Genomic DNA, 24,167 nt, shown 5'->3' on the forward strand with positions numbered 1-24,167 from the left:
TATGCTGGATTTAAAAAGGCAAAGGAGCCAAAGATCAAATTGCCAATATCTGTTGGATCATAGAAAAAAGAACGGAATTCCAGAAAAATCTACTTCTGCTTTATTGACTACACGAAAGCCTTTGACTGTGTAGATCACAACAAACTGTGGAAAATCCTTAAAGAGATGGAAATAACAGACCATATGACTTGCCTGCTGAGAAATCTGTATGTAGGTCAAGAAGCAACAGTTAGAACTGAACACTGGTTCAAAATTGGGAAAGGAGTATGTCAAGGCTGTATATTGTCACCCTGCTTACTTAACTTCTATCTGAGTACATCATGTGAAATGCCAGGCTGGATGAATCACAAGCTGGAATCAAGACGGCCAGGAGAAATATCAATAATCTTAGATATGCAGATGATACCACTCTAATGGTTGAAAGTGAAGAGGAAGTAAAGAGCCTCTAGATGAGTGTGAAAGAGGAGAGTGAGAAAAGCTGGCTTAGAGACTCAACATTTAAAAAACTAAGATGGCATCCAGTCCCATCACTTCATGGCAAGTAGATGGGGAAAAGGTGGAAACAGTGACAAACTTTATTTTCTTGGGCTCCAAAATCACTGTGGATGGTGACTGCAGCCACAAAATTCCTTGCTCCTTAGAAGAAAAGCTATGACAAACCTAGATAACAAATTAGAAAGCAGAGACATTACTTTGCCAACAAAGGTCCATACAGTCAGAGCTGTGGTTTTTCCAGTAGTCATGTATGGATTTGAGAATTAGACCATAAGGAAGGGTGAGCGCCAAAGAACTGATGCTTTGAAATTGTCCTGGAGAAGACTCTTGAGAATCCCTTGGACTGCAAGGAGATCCAGTCCAACCTAAAGGAAATCAACCTTGAGTATTAACTGGAAGTACTGATAACGAAGCTGAAGTTCCAGTACTTTGGCCTCCTGATGTGAAGAACCCAACTCACTGGAAAAGACTGATGGTGGGAAAGATTCAGGGCAAGAGGAGAAGGGAGCAACAGAACATGAGATGGTTGGATGGCATCACTGACTCAATGGACATGAGTTTGAGGAAACTCCAGGAGATAGTGAAGGATAGGGAAGTCTGTGTGCCACAGTTCATGGGGTTGCAAGGAGTTGGAGATGACTTAGCGAATGAACAGCAACAATTGATAGAATCATGGTGACAAAGTTAATTCAAGTAAAGAACTTTGAACATTCTTGGCACATTAATAAAATATCCAACCTTATACAGATATCTAGTTACTACAGTTTATAGCTGTATGATTTATACTATATAAAATGCATTTGTGTATATTATCCCATTTGATCCTTTCAGCTACCTCTTCAGTCAGATAGGGCAGTTGTTACATTGTATTTTGTGATTTTTGATTACTTATTATGAAATAATTTACTCAAATTCATATAGCTTTTAAATGACAAAATAAGATAATGTTTCCTTATCCAAATTTAGTGTTTCTTTATGATTTCATTCCAGTAAAATGTAAAATAAGACAATATGTAATTTATTATTTCTAAATGTGAAGTTAAGTTTTGGCAAAATAGAGAATTAACATTTTTATTTGGTCTGGATATGGAAAGATTTTATTTTGATGAGGAAAATAAGATTTTATTTTTTTGGTATTAAAACTCTGCCATTGATTTGGTGCTTTAAGATCTTATGAGAAAGAACTACAAAGTGTTATGTTTATATATTTTCTTTCAACAATTTTGACAGCTACATCCTCATCTGCAGTTTCTGCACACTCTCCTTCAGTTATTGTAGCTGTTGTAGAAGGGAGAGGACTTGCCAGAGGTGAAATAGGAATGGCAAGTATTGATTTAAAAAGCCCACAAATTGTATTATCTCAGTTTGCGGACAATACAACATATGCAAAGGTAAGTATTTATACTCCTAGAAAATGGTTCATCTAGAGGGTACTTTGAAGCTTTTCAAGTCAGTGCTTCCCTAATTAGTTTACTTTTTGTTAGAATAATGGTTATTCATTATTGCACCAATCTAGGTTACTCTGAATTAAAATAAACATTTTTTACATCTGATTTTAATTTTTAAATATTTTTTGTTCTGAAATAACATGTTTTTCTGTTATTTGAATATTCCAAATTACTATTACTGTTTCTAAAATTACTATCTTCTAATAATTCCTGGACTTATTCCAAAAATAGCATGTGTCATAATGCTATCTCCAAAGGGTTGTTTCCACTGAAATGTATTTTAATTTTATATTCTAGAAATAAGGGAGACTAGTGTTTTAGATCAGTTTTAATTTAGTCCCTCAACTTCTTGCCTTCACTTTCTATCACTCATCATTAATTTGGGCCACTGGTCTGTTGTCATGGGAATTTGTGTGACTTGTCAGGTATGGGAAGTCTATTCCTAATCTCTATATTCTAAAAAGTTATTTGACTTGAATTCTATTATGAAAAAATATTAAATACTATGTTATTTTTAATGTTTTATTATTCTTTATTTCTTTCTCTCATTCCCCTTTTTGGTTCCCTAGTATGTTGATTTCTTCTCTCCACCTAATAATTAATTTTTAAATGTACTTAACAACCTAAATGATATTAGTACTATGTATCTGGGTATTTCACATTTCTTTGCAATTTAAAAATGATAGGATAAAAGGTTTTTTTAAAACTGGAATGTTTGACATATTAAGAATTTTTGTGTCTAGGATAGTTCAAATTTACCTTACACTGTGAAAAGCATCAGTCATAAAACGGATGTTTCTCATCTGTGTTTCTGTACTTTCAGCTTCTAAGCTATACCAGTGTGGCCATACTGATTGAGTCAACATAGTTAGCTATTGAATGTTTATGTTTTTCATGGAGATGAATAAAATACCGAGTAGATGATTTTATTAAAAAAAATTGTTTTTAAGGAATGCCTACTCGATAAGTTCAAATTATTTGGGGGCTTACAGCTGATATAAACTATTATGAGCAAAATACAGCCTATGTTTATGATAATATATTTATAATTTTATAGAATGTATGTTTAACATAGCATCATTAGAAATTAACTAAAATATATAATTAGGACAGTTGTAATTTTGTGTATCTCTGAATTAATTATAAGCACTTATCTCTCAGAAAAATATGAAACATTTTTGGTTTTAGAAACTCCTAAGCCTACATTTAAGAGATTATTTATTCAAACAATTTTAGGTGATCACTAAACTTAAAATTTTATCACCTTTGGAAATAATAATGTCAAATACTGCTTGTGTTGTGGGGAATTCAACCAAGTTGTTTACTCTTATCACAGAAAATTTCAAGGTAAGTGGTTTTTTAATTCTCATTAGTAACATTCAAGACCTTTGTATTTTTAAAAATCCATTTTCTAATATATTAAAGAACAATAATTTGAGTAACTTTATATTTACCATAAAGTACTCACTAAGTACAAGTTCTAAGCTAAGGGACTACTAATACATATAATTAGTAGTGGGAAAGATTGAAGGAGGAGAAGGGGACAACAGAGGATAAGATGGTTGGACTGCATCACCGATTCGATGGACATGAGTTTGAGCAAGCTCTGGGAGTTGGTGATGGACAGGGACACCTGGCGGGCTGCAATCAATGGGGTCACAAGGAATCAGACACAACTGAGTGACTGAACTGAATACATGTAATAAAGATGATGAAGAATTCACTTATTTACTTTGGTACTTTTGATATACTTTGAAAAAGAAAAATGTTTTAGGTAATACGGGGGTTTTCCAGAGTATACAGGAGGCAGAAAAGTACCTTCTTCCTGAAGGTAATGGCACCGCACTCCAATACTCTTGCCTGGAAAATCCCATGGGTGGAGCAGCCTGGTAGGTTGCAGTCCATGGGGTTGCTAGGAGTCGGACATGACTGAGCGACTTCACTTTCACTTTTCACTTTCATGTATTGGAGAAGGAAATGGCAACCCACTCCAGTGTTCTTGCCTGGAGAATCCCAGGGACGGGGGAGCCTGGTGGGCTGCCATCTCTGGGGTCGCACAGAGTCGGACATGACTGAAGCGACTTAGCAGCCAGTGTCCATATATGAATTCGAGAGAAGGACCCTGAACTGTTACTGTTTTGTTCATGCTCCCACATGTTATATTAATCTCTGTTTCTGGGGGTAGAAGCACTATGATTGATTAATCCCTGGTCATTGACTTTTTGCTTTGGGGCACAGAGTACTGTAATTGACAGCCCTAAATGGACAGAGCAACATAGAATGTGGGATAGATGAATTCTCTGAAGGTGAAAACAACATATATCTACTACCCTTGAGATGTAAGGCGATATAGCCTAGTGCTTAAGGACAGATGAGCCAGACAGTTGTGGTTTCAAATTCTGATTCTAAATGACTGTGTGCAAGTTAAGTTACTCAACATTTTTCAGTTCAGTTCGGTTCAGTTGCTCAGTCAGTCTGACTCTTTGTGACCCCATGAACCGCAGCATGCCAGGCCTCCCTGTCCATCACCAACTCCCAGAGTTCACCCAAACCCATGTCCATTGAGTTGGTGATGCCATCCAACCTCTTTAAACTTCAGTTTTTATTTGTCAGTAAAATAAGGACAATAATAGTATCTATCTCCTAGAGAACTGGTATTTTATATGGGGTAATCAGAAATGGTCTCATTGGTGAGGTTTCATTTGGGTAAAGTCTTGAAAGGAGTGAGAGTGAGAGAGCCATAGAAGTATTGCATGCGTGCTTAGTCACTAAGTCTTGTCCAGCTCTTTGCGAGCTTGTGACCATTGCCTGCCAGGCCCCTCTGTCTATGGGATTTCCCAGGCAAGAATACTGGAGTGTGTTGCCAATTTCTTCTCCAGGGTATCTTCCTGATCCAGGGGTTGAACATGTGTCTCCTGCATGTCCTGCATTGACAGGCAGATTCTTTACCACTGAACCACCTGGGAAGTCCTATAGAAATACTGAGTTGGCCAAAATGTTTGGTCAGGTTTTTCTATAACATGAAAAATGAACTTTTTGGCCACCTCAATATTTTGTATGAAAGAAACATAAGCAGAGGGGAAAAAAAACAATGTTATTATTGTTGTTAACATTGTTATCACACTTATAAAAGGACCTCAATTAAATAAGCAGTATGAAATGGAAGAAACATGGACTTTGTAGTCAAAGAAATCTAAATTCAAGTCTGAGCTCTGGCATATGTCAATTCTTTGATATTAGAAAAGTTGCTTGGCTTCTCAGAATTTAACTTAGAGGAAAATTGTAGATAAATATGACTTATGTCATAGAGTTATATTGGGAAGATTAAATGAGATAACTGTTCAAATAGTCTTGAGACCTATCAAATTCCATACCTGCTTGTGACTTTATTTTTTCAGTCTTATAACTCTTTCAGAGTCCATTGCTAATATACTGCCTTTTTAACCTAATACTTTTATTCAAAATAAGGAGACCTTTTATTTTGTGACTGCATGCTTTTTTAAATTTTGCTCTTTTTAAAAAACTTCCATTATCTCCCTTTCTTTATTCTATAAATTAAATTCACCTCATGTAGATAATATTTCATAGATTTGATATCTGGAATTGGTATTTTTTGCTTTCCCAACTAGTATATTATAATATTTACCCTCTCTCAATTATGATAATATATTGAAAGTGAAAGTCACTCAGTCGTGTCTGACTTTTTGTGACCCCATGGTTTACATAGTCCATGGAATTCTCCAGGCCAGGATACTGAAATGGGTAGCCTTTCCCTTCTCCAGGGGATCTTCCCAGCCCAGGGATCGAACCCAGGTTTCCTATACTGCAGGTGGATTCTTTACCAGCTGAGCCACCAAGGAAGCCCAATATGATGCTGAATGTAAAACCTTTGTTGTTGCTGTAGAATAAAGTTAGTAGAAGTCAGAGACTCATTTTTTTATTATTGTACTTAAATTTCATGTGAGTATAGATTAATAAGAGCTACAGACTACTCAAATTCACTTAGCAAATAACTAGAAAAACTTACTTAACTCTAGAAAATAATAAATAATGAAAAATAAGTTTTGCACAATATTTTAAGCTACCTACCCATGTATGAGCATGTGTTTAAGAAAGCAGTTTTGGGCAAGTGCATGAAACTTAAAATTTATTTTGAAATTAAAAATTCTTTTCAGAATGTTAATTTCACTACTATCCAAAGGAAATACTTCAATGAAACAAAAGGACTAGAATACATTGAACAGTTATGCATAGCAGAATTCAACACTGTCCTAATGGAGGTTCAGTCCAAGTAAGTTAAGATTTGGGGGAAGTAGTAAGTCCCTAGTGTGTATTCCAGGAGGGAAAGGTCTTTTGTCTGTTTTGTTCTTTGCTATATACCTACCACCGAGAAAAATGCCAAGAAAAGTTTCATAAAACACACTCAGTAATTACTGAATAGTAAAGTAATTAACTGAAATTTATACACAGGGCAGATCTTGCTGACTTAATTTATATAGAATTTCTCCAAATTAGTCATAATCTATTGCCCTAATTATTGCTGCTCACTTTATTTTGAGATGAAAAGCTTAAGTAGCCAGAGCTACTAGAAATGTGAGGGCACAGAAGTGAAACACAGGTAAAGCTGTGTTCCTGTTACTTCACACCTTTACCCCTTCGAAATGAGACAGGAAATGATACTTTTGGAATAGATATTTTTTAGAACTTGCTGAACAGACACTTTCTTTGAGCCAGGTAGGATTATTTGTTCACTAAGTTAATCATGATGACTTTTCTCACCAAGATCCTATACAGTATAGGATGTATATAAGAATGAGGTACATTCCTATACATTATGGTCTCCTGACTGTATCTTTTAAACCCTCAGACTTTCTCAATATTATTTGAATATGTACTTAGAATGGCACCATTGAATGTTGAATTCTAACGTGACTTACTGGCAATCCAGTTTTTATTCTTTATAACTTTATTCTTTAAGTCTCAGACTTCAGAAAATTGTCTGTTTTTATCAACTTTTATGCTTTAGAGGTAATTTAACTAGTCATCAAAAGTGAGGAACACTTGGAGTGCTTTTTCCCTTTGAATTTAGGCAATGCTATGCAAATATTTATAATTTTGCTATTAAAAGTAAAATAAATGTTTTCCTTTATAGCAATACTTTTATTGCAGAGATTTATAGTGATGTATCATCGGTTACCTTACAGATATTACTGCCTTGCAGCTGTTGCAGCTTTATTAAAATATGTTGAATTTATTCAAAATTCAGTTTACGCACCAAAATCGCTAAAGATTTGTTTCCAGGGTAGTGAACAGACAGCCATGATAGATGCATCATCAGCCCAAAACCTTGAATTACTAATTAATAATCAAGACTCTAGGTAAGATTATCCATTTTTTATTAGGAAATATATCAGTATATTTTATTGTCATATTTTTCTATGAATAGTTACTTTATATTTTTTAAAGTTGTTTGGTGGAGAAATATTGAAAATAAACATTTTTAATATTTATACCATTGTTGCTGAACTGCTCAAATGTTTTCACCAAAATCAAGTTTTAAAAAGATATTTTTACTAAATAAGAAAAAAAACAAGCTGACAATCATTTCAAAATTAAGCAGAAGACTTGAACAGACGTTTCTCCAAAGAAGATATACAGAGATATAATAAGCAAGAGCTCAACATCACTAGTTGTTAGGGAAATACATATCAAAAACACAGTTATCACTTCATACTGTTAGTATAGTTATTATTAAATAAATGGAAGAAAAGAATTGGGAAGGATGGAGAAATTAGAATCCTAATCCATTTATGGTAGGGATATAAAATGGTGCAGTCACTTTGAGAAACCATGTGGTGGTTCCTCAAAAAGCTAAATTTGGCATTACCATATGATCCAGAAATTCTGCTTCTTGGTATATACCCAGAAGAACTGAGAGTGGAGATTCAAACAGATACTTGCACACAAGTGTTCATAGCAGCATTATTCACAGTAGCCAAAATGTGGAAACAAACCAAATGTCCATCAACCAGTGACTAATAAAGTGTATACAAATAAGATGTATACATATAATGGAATATCATTCAGCTTTAAAAAGGAATGAAATTCTGCCTCAAGATGTATGAACCTTGAAAACATTGTGTTAAGTGAAATACGCTAGACTCAAAAGGTGAAGTACCTAGAATTGGCAAATTTATGGCAACAGAAAGTAGACAGGTTATCAAGGGCTGGGGGAACTGGGGAATGAGAGAGTTATTTAAGGATTCAGAGTTTATGTTTGGGATGGTGAGAAAGCTCTGGAAACGAATGGTGGTAATGGTTGCACATTATTGCAGGTATACCTAATGGCACTGAAAAGTGAGCGTAATATGGTTAAAATGGTAAAATTTGTGTTTTGTATGTTTTTCCCATAACAAAAAAGAAGTTATTGTGTGCAGAATACTGCAATGCTGAAATAACCAGTTGTAAAAGCATTCAGTTCAGTTCAGTTGCTCAGTCGTGTCCGACTCTGCGACCGCATGAATCGCAGCATTAAATACAGGAAATTCAAGGGGCTGCATAATCATTTGAGAAGGTGAAGTAGTTGAAAATGATAAAAATGGTCTTTGTGTATGACTAGATTGTGGTTTTATTGGTTTATTATTAGCTCCAGTTAGATGAATATTGATGGTAAACATGAATGAAAGGGAGAATGGGAGATTGCTCATGTGTTTGTGCATATGTGTGTGTTGTCCATGCACATGCACATACACACTGTAAACATGAGGTTTTTATGAGTTCGTGATGGTTGAGGTACCTAAACTAGAATAAAAATGTCATTAGAAGAGAATGTAATCAACCTGTGGTAGTGTTTATAGTAGGGATAAACTACATCGTTTAATATGGGTTCAGTTTGGTACAAAGAATTAGTGAGTCATGGTTTATCTCCTTGAGGAATTATAGTCTGGAGGAGGAGACTGTAGTATCATAGGTCATTAACATGTACTAAGTACATCAGGCCTTCTGTAGCCGAGGGATCCACAGTTGGTTGAATTCACAGATATGGAACTTGTGGATATGGAGGGCCCACTGTAGTAGGCCATTTTATATAAAGGACTTAAGTATCCATGGATTCTGGTATCCATTAGAGGTCTTGGAGTCAACTGCCTATAGAAAGGGTCGACTGTATGGTGATGAAAATTTGCATAAAAAATAATGAGATCATAGCAGAGAGAGAACGTTAATTTGGCTTAGTTAAGGAGTAAAAGAATTATTATAGAAACGGTTTTCTAGAGGGGCTAATACCTTGACATTTTTTTTTTTAGCCCTAACATGAGTTTTGAAATATAGATAGAAGTTATCCAGATTAAAGAGTAAAAAAAGTAGTAAGACAGTGAATAAAAAGGTTTTGAAAGCATGATTTTCAATATAGTAATATGGTACGTGCAAGGAAACTTAAGCTATTTAGTTTGGTAAAGTGCAGGTTGGGAGTAAGTAAGCTTGGAGTAAAATCTCAGCTTTCAGTAATTAATATATCGATAACCTCAGATATCAATGAAAGGTATAAACTTAAATACAAATTTTAGTATTAAGAATATTGAATAGAATAAAGAGTGCTTTAGACAATTGAAGCCTTAAGGTGCTTGTGCCAGTTTCAGAGCTGCAGTGTTTAAATATTTCTGTTGCTTTGTGCGTTCTTATCTTGACTTTACTTTCCACTATATGAAATCTCCAGACATATCTAATTTTGTTTATTATTTACTTTAGTCATCAAGAACAGTTTAGATCTATCTAGGTACTGTTGGTACTACTTTTAGTAAAGTAGGAATATTACTGTCTATACTACTTTTTGTCATCCATCTGTGTAGTGACCTCTGCACCTTTGCAGTTTCACTGGATAATGGTGATCTAAAATTATAACTTTTTAAAGGAGAATGTAATTAATAGTAGTTATTTCTTTCCAGCTTAATGAATAAGTAATATTTTTTCTGTTGCCTGGAGAAAGATAAAATAATATCTGGATAAACTACTCTGTTGTTGGTTGACTTTCTAAGTTAAAATAACATAGGGTAACATAGACAGTCAATAACTAAGGCTGGTAATTATTACAAAGAGTTTTATACTCAGTTTTACTTTGTCACATTTCATAGTTAATCATTGTTTGACTATTGTCATCATCAAACATTGCTTGAGTTTCTGCTATATATTAAATGATAGGATATTTGACCTCCAAGAGTTCATATTGTAGTTGAGGGGAGAAATTGAGGTCTTTTGCCTGAATATTAGGTTGAAAGATGAGCATGCTACCTACTGAACTATCTGAATAGCTCTAATGCTTCTATGGACTTGTCACTTGTTCAGTATAGTTTCCATCATTGATTTCTATAGCAAATGGCAGGTTTAGGTGTGCTCCCTACTTCTTTTGTTCCTGTGAAAGAACAGGAATTTGTTCCTCAAAATTGTACCTGTGACTTACCTATGATAACCTTCTCCCGACTCCCAGCCAGGGCTTGATTTGAGTAATTTCTTAAAAATATGTTTAAGTTGATATACCAAAAATTTGATAGTCTGGTAGCTTAAATCATTTTTATTTCCTTTCTTCTCTTAACCCCAATTCAATATGTCAGTAAATACTCTTGACTCAGCCTTTGGAGTACGTTCATATTCTGGGTCTTCTCATTTCCAAGTCCACAAACTTAACGCCATACTTTTACTGCTCAGTTGCTCAGTTGTGTCTGACTCTTTGTGACCCTTTGGACTGCAGCCTGCCAGGCTCCTCTGTTCATGGGATTTTTCAGGCAAGAACACTGGAGTGGGTTTTCCTTTCCTCCTCCAGGTTATCTTCCCAACCTAGGGACTGAAGCTGCGTCTCCCGTGTCTCCTACATTGCAGGTGGATTGTTTACCTGCTGAGCCACCAGGGAAGCCCCCACAACTCTAATCCATACCTCCATCATTTTAGCCTGGACTACTATATAGTATAATACCCCTAACTTGTCTCTCTGTCTTCTTCCTCTCCCCACAATTAGTCTATTCTCAACCTATTGGCCAGAAAGTGATTTTTTAAACCAGAAATTACATCTTGAAACTTTAATGCTTAAAAGTCTTCCAGTGCTCCTCTTACCTTTAGAATGTAATTCAGACTCTTTACCATGGCCTACAAGGACTTCTATGTTCTGATTTCTTTCAACTTCTTCATTCATTTCCCTTAATTCTTACTTTGCAGTGCTCCACCAACCTTGATCTTTCTGGTTCTAGAGCCAGGAAGACTGGTGGTGGTTTCGTTGCTAAATCGTGTCTGATTCTTGGGGCCACATGGACTGTAGCCTGCCAGGCTCTTCTGTTCACGGGATTCTCCTGGCAAGAATATTGGAGTGGGTTACCATTTCCTTCCCCACCGGGAAGACTACCTGGGCTTAAATTGCTGTTCTGTTTTGCCCCTTTAAACTGGTAACTCTTTTATTATTGCTGTTCACTTATTTGGAAACCTCAGGCAGATTACTTAATTTCTTTGTGTTTCAGTTTCTTCCCTTATAAAATGTGGTTAATAATAGCATCTAGCTCATACCATGGTTATTAGAATTAAATAATATACGTACATTTCTTAGAATAAGGCCTGGCATATACTTTGTGTTCAGTATGTTAGCTATTCTCACCATCATTGTCATAATTATTCCCATCTCATCATCATCTTGGTATGGATGTCTTAATTCAACTGTCAGATATAAATACAGGTCTTTCTCAACCAACCTAACTAAAGCAACCCTTCTTGTCATTTTCTGTATAATCCTGTTTGTAATAGTTTCTGTACCTGATATTCTTTTCCTTCTTTCTCTTTTATAATTCTCTAACTTCATAAATTAGAACAGAGTGATTATGTTAAATACATGTTTTATCAGTGTAAAGTTCTCTTCCCCCTTAAGTATGTATTATTGATATCTTGTTATTATTGATAGAATGCCATGGACTAGAACATTTTATATTAATCTGAGTATTGTAACTGGTCTATGAAAAGAAGTCATTCACTAATGCAAGAAGATGGTGTAGATCCTTGTTAATCAAAGTGTGCTTCACTGACTGACAGCATACTTGAGAGTTTGTTTAAAATGTAGATTATCAGGCCTCATCCCAGACTGAATCAGAATCCTCATGTGATTTGTATGAATATGAAAGTTTGAGAATCACTATTGTAGATTATAGGATTATTTTAAAACTATGTGGGAGAAGGCAAGGGTGGGACAATATGAGAGCATAGCACTGAAACATTTATATTACCATATGTAAAATAGATGACCAGTGAAAATTCAATGCATGAAGCAGGGTACCCAAAGCTGGTGCTCTGGGACAACCCAGAGGGGTGGGGTAGGGAGGAAAGTGGCAGTGGGGTTCAGGATGGTGGGACACATGTACACCCATGACTGATCCATGTTGATGTATGGCAAAAACCACAATATTGTAAAGTAATTAAATAAATTTTAAAAAGTTAAATTACAGTTTTATTGGTTTCTCCTTTGTATACTTAATGAAATTTTCCTAACTTGTGCTTTTAAAGGAATAATCACACGCTCTTTGGTGTTCTAAATTATACTAAGACTCCTGGAGGAAGTAGAAGACTTCGTTCTAATATATTAGAACCTCTAGTTGATGTTGAAACAATTAGCATGAGATTAGATTGTGTTCAGGAACTGCTTCAAGATGAGGAACTCTTTTTTGGACTTCAGTCAGGTAAACATCGTCTGTTTTTACAATCGCAAATTATTAAAAATACATGTCTTCCTAAAATGATACCAGTCCTGTTGGATTAAGGCTCATCCTAATAATATTATCTTAATTTGATATCTAGTTTCCAAGTAATGTCACATTCAGATACCAGAATTTGGGATTACTAAATTTCTTTTGTGGGAATGCAGTCCAACTCATGAGGTAAGAGAATTGCCCTTGGCACCTGTTCACTGGCATGGTAGTGTGATTTTTTTCTTAAATCTGTAAGTGGAAGGGCAGTTTATCTGCACTGATCCGAGTCTAGTTCCTGGACTTCAGCTGCTTGATCTGTCTTCTATATCCCCACTGTTGTTCTGGTGGTCTAAACTGAAGTAGTACATGAAAATCTAGAAAGCATTTACAGTCTTTAGGTTTCTTCAATCCAATTCTAAATATCTTTTAATTAGTATAATTTCTTCAAAATTCTGACATTATACTGACTGTGACTGCATTTCCAGTGTTGCTGAATATATTCATCTTTTTCTGTGTATTCCTATGTATTTTGTGAGGCTTTGGAAAAAGTGTGAAAAGGCTTTTTATTAACTGGTCACCCTTGTGGTTTACAGCAACATCTTATCTCTATTCTACCATTCATCACCTGTTGAAAAACAAATTTTATGCACATACTGTCTTCTCCTCATCACCCCATTTCAATCAGTCTTCTTTCTGTGCCCACTACTGTGCTGAGACTGCTCTTGTCAGGGTCGGTATAGCAGACATTGTTGGTTTTCTATCCATATCCTCTTGGGTCTCTCTCAATTTTCTCTGGGCCCCTTTTCCCTGTTCTGTGTGCTTTTGCTTCTAATGGCCGGCACCTGGACTCACTTTAGAGGTCTACCCTCAGGCTATTAGAGGGCTGTGCTCTAAGCAGAGAGGGTCAAATATGCCTTGTGGGCCCTTAAATGACTGAATAGTGTGGGAATATGAAAGCCTAACTGCCTCACACTGTTTTGGCAATAACCATGAATGTAACTTAAAGTCCAGAAGTTCTTCTATGGCATGAACTGAAGTTATCCTCAGTAACTTCAGGCATAGAATTTTGCCTGAAATTATGCTTTTGCTTGGCTTTTTTCCCCTTTCCTGTCCTTCTCTTCTCTATTGGTTTCTCATGGAAGCAAATTCTTAATCTATTACTTACATATAAATCCTCATTTCAGAGTCTCTTTGTGGAGAACCAAGCCTAAGACATTTTCATTGTTGTTCAATTTAATGGGCACATATTAGTTCTATTTGGGGCTTCCCAGGTAGCTCAAATGGTAAGGAATCTGCCTGGAATGTGGGAGACCTGGGTTCTATCCTTGGGTCAGGAAGATCCCCTAGAGAAGGGCATGGCAACTCACTCCAGTATTCTTGCCTGGAGAATCCTGTGGACGGGGGAACCTGGCAGGCTACAATCCATGGTGTTGCAAAGAGTCAGATATGACTGAGCGACTAACACACACACAGTTCTATTTGAAATCCAACTTCTCTGGTACTGCCAAAATCTCTCCTTATTAAATTACTACCTTTTGCTTCTGTGATTATACAATTTGATTTTCCTCCTACTTCTTTGGAGTTTCCTTTTTTTTTTTTTAAGCTTTGTCGCTCACTTCTTTAAAAAATCTCTGACTGTCCATCTCCCTTGTAATATTATTTTTATAATTTATAAATAGACTGCAGGACTGTAGACTGTCTTGGAATGTCTTTAGAAAGTTCTGTCATTGATCAGGTAACAGAGTGAAAACCCCAGATTCCTTCCTTTCAAATGGAAGAGAAAAAGAATTCTGAGTCTTCTTTTTAGGCTCGTTTTCCTTTGCTCATTCCCTGAATGCTGTGGTGCTTCAAAACTATGTCTTAGGTTGCCTTTTTACTCTGTATTTTCTTATTATATGATTTACCCATCTTCTTGGTCTTATAATTATCATTCACATACCTGTAACTTCCAAATTTACATTTCATGCCCGGATATATTTACAGAACTTCAGCCCCATGTATCTTATTGCCTACTGAACACTTATTAGATCTTTCTTAATCACCTCAGATTTAATGTATCCAGATTGTGCCATTTTTGCTTCTAAATCAATCCCTTCTGATTTCAAAGAATAGCTCTACATCCAAGCTCTTAACCAAACCAGATGACCAACTGAAAGTCATTCTTGACACTTACCTTCTCTGAAATTAATCATCAAATTCTATAAAGTCTCTTTTCTATATATATCTTAAAGGTATTAGCTTCTATTCCCAGTGCTGCTGCTCCAGCCCAGGGTATCATTTATCTATAATCTGAGTTATTTCTGCAGCCTTCTATTTGGCCTTGTCCTCCAGCCTTGTTCTTTATAGTCTCTTCTCTATATTGGAGCCTGAGTAATCTTTTGAAAATATGTGTGAACATATTACTCTTTATTAGTTTCTCCCTGTTGATGTAACAAATTACCACAAATTTTGAGGCTTAAAACGGCATGAATTGATTATCTTACAATTCTTAAAGTCATAAATCAGTTTTACTGGACTGAAGTCAATGTTTTAGTGGGTTCATTTTTCTTCTGGAGGCTCTGGGACAAAATTGTTCCCTTGCCTTTTACAGTTTCTAGAGGCCTTCTACATTCCTTAACTCATGGTTCTTCCTCCGTCTTCAAAGCCAGGAGAACAGTTTCTTCTCTATTTTCTAGCTTCTGCTTTTGTCCTTATATCTTCTCTTTTTGACCTATCCTCCTGCCTCTCTCTTAGAAGGACTCTTGTGATTGATTGATTTGGGGCTAACAAATAATCCAGAATAATCTCTCCATTTCAAGAAGCTTAAACTTCATCTCATCTTCAAAGTCCCTGCTACCAGATAACATATACAAAGGTTCCAGGGATTAGAATGGGGAAATCTTTGCAGGGCTACCACATACCCACTTGCTTAAAATCTTTCAATCTCTTCTAATGCTTTTAGGATAAAACCCAAACTCTTCTGTATGGCTTTCTTTCTCGTTTCCCACAGCACCTCTTGTTACTTGTCACTTTTCATTCTTCCTTCTTCTAGTATAATTAAACTTCTTTTAGTTACTTGAACATATCATGTCTCATGTTCTGCTTTAAAAACTTTAGAATATTTAAGTAGTTAATTAAATTTTGTGGTATGCATGATTTTAGTTCCCCAACCAGGGATTGAACCTGTACTCCCTGCATTGGAAGTATGGAGTCTTAACCACTGGACTGCCAGGGAAGTCTCTAAATTTAATTTATTTTCACAGGGATATGGTTGATTTACAATATTAGTGTCAGATGTACAACATAATGATTCAAAATTTTCATAAGATTATACTCTGTTTAAAGTTATCACAAATTTATGGCTATATTCACTATGCTGTATAACATATGCTTTATAGCTTACTTATTTTATACATAGTAGTTTGTACCTCTTAATCCCTCATCCATCTCTTTTCCCTCCTCCATGCTTTCTCCCCATTGGTAACCACTAGTTGGTTCTTTGTATCTGTGAGTCTATTTCTGTTTTGTTATATTTTCTCATTTGTTTTAGTTTTTAGATTCCACATATATTTTTTTGTCTTTCTCTGCTTGATTTATTTCACTAAGTGTAATACCCTCTAGATCCATTCATGTTTTCACAAATGACAGAATTTTACTGTTTTTTTATGGTTAAGTAGTATTCCATTGTGTATGCATACATGTATACATATATGTGTGTGTGTGTATCACAACTTCTTTATTCACTGTTTCTTGATGGACATTTAGGTACCATATCTTGGCAATTATGAATAATGCTGCTGTGAACATAGGGGTACTTATATCTTTTTGAATTAGTATTTTTGTTTTCTCTGGATATATACCCTGGTGCTAGATCATATGGTAGTTCTGTGTTTATTTTTTTGATGAACCATCTCATCTTTTAAAAGATGAGAACAGCTAAAGTTCAGAGAAGTTAGATAACTCCTGGAAAGTTACATGGTTAGTGGTTGACCGATGCTTTTAGACTTTTATTCTTACCTTTTAAGTATCATGAAGAAAAGTTAGAGATCAAAAAAGTGGGAAGAAAATTATGATAAGCAACATATTTAAGTCAGAGAAGTAGAGTTTCAAGAAAGAAGGGGTGATCAACAGTGTCAAAATTTGAAGACAAATTCTGAGTAATCAAAGTTAAGAAAAGAACACTAGAATTTATTATTTTATCTCTGATAAATGTAAAATAGATGAAGACAATTAAAACAAGTGGTATTTGCAGGTAAAACTGTGCTATATTATTATTTGGGGATAATACTTTATATACTCTATATTTTAAACTGTAACATAAAGTTTAACTGCATATTTTCTGTTTGTTTCAGTTATAGCAAGATTTCTTGATACAGAGCAACTTCTTTCTGTTTTAGTTCAAATTCCAAAGCAAGACACGGTATGTTAATGTATACATGTTATTTTATTATATATTATGTGATATAACTTGCCTTAATATGATGTAACAATTAGAAAATATGAAAGTCTTTTGGAAAAGTACTCTGTCATTACTATCTGAAATATTTTTATGCCTTTAAAGGAAGCTTTTCTCCTCAATGTGTTTTCATATATGATATGCTTAAAATTAAGTTTATTAATTGAGGAATTGACATATTTCATTTATCAAATATTTATTTAAAGAGTTTGGACATAGTTTTCAAAACCCTTGGATTACAAAACATTTGCTTAATAAACTAGATAAAAATTATGTTAGTTCCAAGGTCCTTTAAAAGATGATCATTATGTGAAGTTTGATTAGTTAGTTTTCAAGTATGCTTAACCTTTAGATATGAAACAAGGCTTTGGATTTTTACAAATTTAAATATTTAGTACCTACAGGCACAGTCTGTAAAGAAAATAATAGATGGTTTCCATTTCTCTTTAAAGTTAATTTAGAAATATTTACTTTAATCAAACACATTTACAGTTAACCCTTGAACAGTATGGGGGTTAGGGCACCCTCTTCCCCATCCCCAGTGCAATCGAAAACCAGCATGTAACTTTACGGTCAGCCTTCTGCATCCAAGGAGTCTCCATCTGCAGATTCAGCCAATTGGATTGTGTTGTACTCTTATGTATTGAATAAAATCCACTATGAGTGGACCTGCACTGTTCAAACCTGTGCTGTTCAAGGATCACCTGCATATTTTTGCTTATGTGCTTACAAAGGAAAGAAGTCCTGTATCAGTAGAATTTTATTTGAAATTTGATTACTTTGCAAATCCATTGAAGGCTTATCTATATTTAGGAAGCCTTTTCATATGGTAGAGGAAATACTCTTAAGGTTCATTTATAATAAAAACATCATTATATGGAAAAGTTTTGGCTGTTGGACAGGAGGAGAATTGGGAATTTCCTTAAATAATTGAAACACTTTAAAATTCAATATATGCAAGTGAGAGGTAACCTAGAACAACTGAAATCTGAAACAAAATTAATCAATACCATACAATGAGGTTAGAGGCATTCCTTCCACTTCAGTTTCTGATAGTGTTTGTGTATAACTGGTGTTAATATTTCTTCCTTAAATGTTTGGTGGAATTCACAAGTAAAGCTGTTAAAACTTGGAATTATTCTTTGTAGGGAGATTCTTGAGTATGAATTCAATTTCTTAAATAGATATGATGCTATTCAGGTTACCTGTTTCTTCTGGAATGAACTTTTAATTAGGGTGTTTATTTCATTTGTACTTAATGAGATTTTTGGTATGTTACAATTTAAATCTGCCATTATGGTACTTTTTTACATTTATCTCACCTATATTCTCTTTTCCTTTTCTTCTGCCTTCTTTTGGTTTAAATGGATATTTTTATGATCCCATTTTACTCCTCTGTTGATTTATTGGATAAGTTCATTGTTTTTTTATTTTAATGGTTGCTTTCAGGTTTATAGAATACATCTTTAGCTGAATTCAGTCTACCTTCAAATAATATTACATCACTTCTCATGTGGTATAAGGAGCATAAAGTAGTGGCAACAAAAGCAAAAATAACACAAGCTGGGAATACATCCAATTAAAAAACTTCTGCTCAACAGAATATATATATAGAGGGTTCTTCACTTTACTTCCAGATATGTTCTTGTTAACATGTGTCATTAACCTTTATTTTTTAACCTCTGTACTGGTTTAGCCACCAAAACCATATTTTGGAGCCATCAAATATTTTCAGACTTTCAGAGACTTAAAAATGAGTAATCAATTATGAATATAAACCCAAAGCACCAGTTAGCCCTTATGATCTTTTGCCAGATGTCCTGTTTTGAATGGTATTTTCAAATGAAAAGTATCTTAAGTAACAGTTTTACTTATGAATGACAGGTTTTAACACAGAAAAAATGCAACTCAGTGTAGGAATAGGAAATGGCTACTCTGTACTTACAATTAATATTAGTTTCCTGGGCCTGCTGAAACAACTACTATACACTTCATGGCTTAAACACTATAATTTTATTTTCGCAGGTCTGGAAGGTAGAAGTCTGAAATCAAGATGTTGGCAGGGCTATGTTTTCTTTGAAACCTGTAGGAGAATTCTTTCTTACCTGTTTCTAGCTTTTGGTAGTTTCTTGGTAATCTTTGGTGTTCCATGACTTGCTGTATACATTTAATCTCTCTTTTCCTTGTCACATGGTGGTCTCCCTGTGTCTGTGTCTTCACATGGCTGTCTTTTTATTTGTTTATTTATTTTTGGCTGTGCTGGGTCTTTGTTGATGCATGCAGACTTCCTCTAATTGTGGTTAACAGGGGCTACTCTCTATTGTGGTGCATAGGCTTCTCATTGCAGTGGCTTCTCTTGTTGCAGAGCATGGGCTCTAGGGTGTATGGTCTTTACTAGTTGTGGCTCATGGGCTTAATTGCTCCACGGCATGTGGGATCTTCCTAGACCAGGGATCAAACCCATGTCCTTTGTATTGGCAGGTGGATTCTTAACCACTGGGCCACCAGGGAAGTCCTTCACATGGCTGTCTTTTATTTGAAACCAGTCATATTGGATTAGGAGTCTACCCTACTATAATATGATGTCATCTTAACTAGTTATTTCTGTGACTCTAGTTCCAAATAAGACTGCATTTTGAGGTACTTGAGTGTTCATACTTCAAAATATCTTTTTTTAGAGGGGGACACAATTCAACTCTCAGCTGTGTGTAAGCAAAGACTTTGTTTCAATTTTATTATAGGAAAGAATTAATTATCAGGTTATGCCTGAGAGCGGTTTCATTGTTATAGCATTGTGTAATGTGTAATGTGTAGTATTACATGGTCATACATATTCATGCTTTAGTGTCACTAACTATAAGAATTAGTAATATACAGTTGACCTTTGGACAACATCAGGCTTAGGGGTGCTAACCCCTCTGCAAAATTAAAATTCCTCATATAATTTTTGACTTCCTCCAAACTTAACTATCCCTGATAGCTCAGTTGATAAAAAATTGGCCTGTAATGTGGGAGACCTGGGTTCGATCCCTGGGTTGGGCAGATCCCCTGGAGAAGGGAAAGGCTACTCACTGCAGTATTCTGGCCTGGAGAATTCCATGGACTTTAATAGTCCATATGTTTTGTGTACAGTATGTTTTTATACTGTATTCTTAAATAAAGTAGACTAGAGGAAAGAAAATGTTAAGGAAATCATAAGGAAGAGAAAATACATCTCCATTACACATATGTGTTTATTTTAAAAGATCCGAATTTAAGTGGATCCATGCAGTTCTAACCTGTATTGTTCAACGGTCAGCTGTACATATTTTTGCATTAGATCATTTCTGGTTTTATTAAGAAAGGAATCTCATTTTAGCCAACTAGCTCTCTGGGAAATATCTGTGATTAACTAACCAGCTTCTGTAATCAATTTGACTATCAGATTTTAGAAAAGCCAGAGAGTTTGGTATAAGGTAATTCTGCACACTGAGAATCTGGAATCTTTCTTCTTGTTCAGAAAAGGCAATCTGTAACTAGCTCCATAAGGTTATTAAGGGCCAGTGTTACTTATCATCATTTTAGTTTTGGGGGGACCAGTCATAGTTGTAAATTTTTTCCTAACCAGCACATATGTCCTCTTTGGAGGTTTTTTAAAAAAACACTTTTCAGATGAGATTTACTAACTTTTAAGGAAACTTAAGCAATATATTGACTTCATACATAATTCATAAATTTCAGTCTTCCTTATACTGTTTCTCAGTTGATGTTTTCCTAACCATCTGGAGATATATTTAAATGAGACTTTAAAGTAATTTAATATAAGCATCTATATCTTAATTAAACACAATATTTACTAAATTAGTTCAGACTTGTGCTGGTTAAATGGCATGATTTGCTTAAACTCGTAGATGAACTAAATGTTCTGTTGGCTGAATTTTTTTTTATGATTGGCTTAAACTTCTGAGTTAACTAAATGTTCTCTGAAAATTCCCGGTGTGAAATTGTTTACCCAAGATGAATTCTTATATTTTCTGTTAAGAACATTGATTTTTAGAAAATGCATATTTTCCAATCATAAGTATTCATTGAAAATCAAACTTAAATTTCTTTTTTTAATTAATCCAGATGTGTTTTCTTTTTATGTAGTCTTTATAACCTTACTGTTTAATGTATTTCATTAAAATGTTTGTATTTTCCATTATAAAACATCCAAAGTACTTCCTCCCACATTTGAAAACTTTGATATTAAATAATTTTTTCAAGTTTTACCTAAGTTTTAATTTTTTCCCATTGATTTCAGACTGCCATAAAGAGTATCTGGGTCATGGCTCTTTCTTTAATTAATTCAACAAGTTAGTTTACCAAGCACTGTGGTGAGTGCTAGGGATATAGTAGGAAGTAAGTCTCTAATCCAAAGGAATTTATAATTCATTTTGAGATTTTGTTTTCTTTTTTTTAAAAAAAGCAATTACAGCATAGTGTTATCAAGAACTGTAAGGGATATGATATTCTACCCTACTTCCAAAGTGACAAGTTAGCCTGCCACAGTTCGATAAATGCTAACAGAAGACACAGACTCCTAGATCAGAGAGAAAGGACTTATACTCATAACAATAGCCACAGCCAGACTATCAACATTTTCTTGCACTGCTTCCCCAAGCTCCCTTTCCAACAGGGTGATGTGAAGAGGGCAGTGTGACACCTGCACGTACAGTGTTTTACAGGAGAGAACTGCTGATCTTAGGGAACCTGAATCTTATGGGCAGTAAGCATGTGTGCTCAGTTGAGTCTGAATTTTTACAACCCCATGGACTATAGTCCATCAGGCTCCTGTCCATGGAATTTTCCAGGCAAGAATACTGGAGTAGCTTGCCATTTCCTACTCTAGGGAATCTTCTTAACCCAGGGGTTGAACCATATTTGCCTGCTATTCTGCAGGGAGGGCCCATCTTTATTTTCAAGAACTGTGAGCAAACCTACCCTTTGCCCTAGAAGTGGACAATATGTCTTTCAAGTCCATTCACTATACAAACATCCTTGAAAAGTCTGTGTAGAACAAAGGCAGTCAGTGCCTTTGCTCATTAGATGTGCAAGAATGCAAAAGGCTAATAGAGAGTTGTCTCTCAATTCTTCTTGGTGAGACTCTCTTCTTCACTTTGAAAAAGCAAACTGTAAAGAGACTTTATGTGTGTGTGTGTGTGTGTGTGTGTGTGTGTGTGTAAGTTGCTCAGTCAGGTCTAACTCTTTGTAACTCCATTGACGTAGCCCACCAGGCTGCTTTGTCCATGGGATTCTCCAGGCAAGAATACTGGAATGGGTTGCCATTCCCTTCTCCAGGGATCTTCCTGACCCATGGATCAAAATTATTGTTCTACTGTAGCATAACAAATGACCTCAACTATAGCAGCTTAAAACTATACATATTTATTACCTCTCAGTTTCTGTGGGTCAAGAGTTTAAGGTCTTAAAAACTGCAGTTAAGGTGTCATTTGGGGCTGGATACTCATCTGGAGTACTCACCTAGGGGAGGGTCTGGTCTGCTTCCCTGCTTATGTGGTATGGACAACATTTAGTACTTTGAAACTGTAAAGTTCATAGCAATTACTTTTGTCAATGCTGTCAAGGTTAGGAGAGATTGAAAAGAGACAGAGAAAGAAGAAGCAGGAAGGAAATCACCAGTGATATAAGAGGTTAAGAGAGTACTTGTGTAATACAACTCCTCTACAGCAGATTTTCTCAACTTTGTACTATTTATGTATTGAGATGGTAACTCTGTTACTATGCTGTGCATTCTAAAGTGTTTAGTGGTATCCAAAGCTTCTACCCACTAGATTCTTCCCTGGTAGCTCAGACAGTAAAGAATCCTCCTGCAATATAGGAGACCTGGGTTATCCCTGGTTTGGGAATATCCCCTGAAGAAGGAAATGGCAACCCACTCCAGTATTCTTCCCTGGAGAATCCCATGGACAGAGGAACCGGGTGGGCTATATAGTCCACGGGGTTGCAAAGAATCGGATACGGCTGAGTTTCTAAGCATGGACCATAGCTTCTACCTGCTAGATGCCAGTGAAATCCAACTGTTACCTGTTGTGGTCTTTAACAGACCGGGACCTGGGGACTGGAGTTGAAAAGAAAGAGAGAAAGAGCAATATCCCTTGGGTTACGTGGAAAACCAATAAAGCCCATACACAGGACTTGTACCGCTCATGAAGGCACAGGGCGTCCTCTCAAGGAGGTCTTGAGAGCCTGGGCGAGAAAGTGAGCTCAGTAGGTTTCCATGCTCTGAAGAAATAGCCGGAGACAGAAAGAAGGACGTGGGGGACCCAAGTCTCTAGTGGAACAAGAGTACTTTATTAGCAGAAATGCATGCTTGTATATCTTCAGTAAAATGATTACTCAGCCATTAAAAAGAATGAAATTGCCGCAGTTCCAACGAAATGGGTAGTCTGTTAAGTACAAGGTTGCTGAAGAGAGTCACTGAAGGGAGTCACTTGAAGGCAATCCAGGCAGGTGCTCTTTCCCATGATTTCAGTCCTGAGAACTGCATGCAGCTCTGCTCGTTCCTGTATTCCAGGAACTGATAAGGAACAGAGAGTCCTTGAGAAATGGCACACAAAGGAAGAAAATGCAACATATTGGATCCCTTAAAGTTGAATGTCCCCTGACAGTTACCCTCAACTGTTACAGCCAAAAATGTCTTCAGGCATTCTGAAAGTGAACATTCACATGATGACCAGTCAGTATTCTGCCTGTACTTCTGAAACTCCCCTTCTGGGCTTTCCTGGTGGTCCAGTGGTTAAGAATCCGCCTGCCAATGCAGGGGACATGGATTTGATCCCTGTTCTGGGAAGATCCTACAGTCCATAAGGTGACTGAGCCCAAGCACCGCAACTACTGAGCCTGAGTGCCAAATTGCTGCAGCTTATGCAGCCTAGAGCCCATGCTCTGCAACAAGAGAAGCCACTGCAGTGAGAGGTCTGGGCACTGCAACTAGAGTACCACCATGCACAGCAACAAAGACCCAGCACAGCCGAAAATAACAAAATAAAAACAAAACAGGAAACTCTCCTTCTGCTTCTTCCTGTTCATTATTTT

The 24,167-nt window shown here is 35.8% G+C and overlaps 1 protein-coding gene across 1 annotated transcript in view; it reads left to right on the forward strand.

Annotated features, from left to right (window-relative positions):
* MSH4 (mutS homolog 4) overlaps positions 1-24,167 on the forward strand; it is an 85,743-nt gene that overhangs the window by 18,352 nt on the left and 43,224 nt on the right. Inside the window, exons 3-8 of the mRNA XM_018045570.1 lie at positions 1,726-1,886; positions 3,180-3,290; positions 6,119-6,234; positions 7,148-7,321; positions 12,474-12,646; positions 16,987-17,054. Coding sequence (XP_017901059.1) covers positions 1,726-1,886; positions 3,180-3,290; positions 6,119-6,234; positions 7,148-7,321; positions 12,474-12,646; positions 16,987-17,054 — 803 coding nt within the window. The remainder of the gene's footprint in view (positions 1-1,725; positions 1,887-3,179; positions 3,291-6,118; positions 6,235-7,147; positions 7,322-12,473; positions 12,647-16,986; positions 17,055-24,167) is intronic.

This window comes from Capra hircus, chromosome 3, assembly GCF_001704415.2.
Source record: "Capra hircus breed San Clemente chromosome 3, ASM170441v1, whole genome shotgun sequence".
Taxonomy (NCBI): Eukaryota; Metazoa; Chordata; class Mammalia; order Artiodactyla; family Bovidae; genus Capra; species Capra hircus.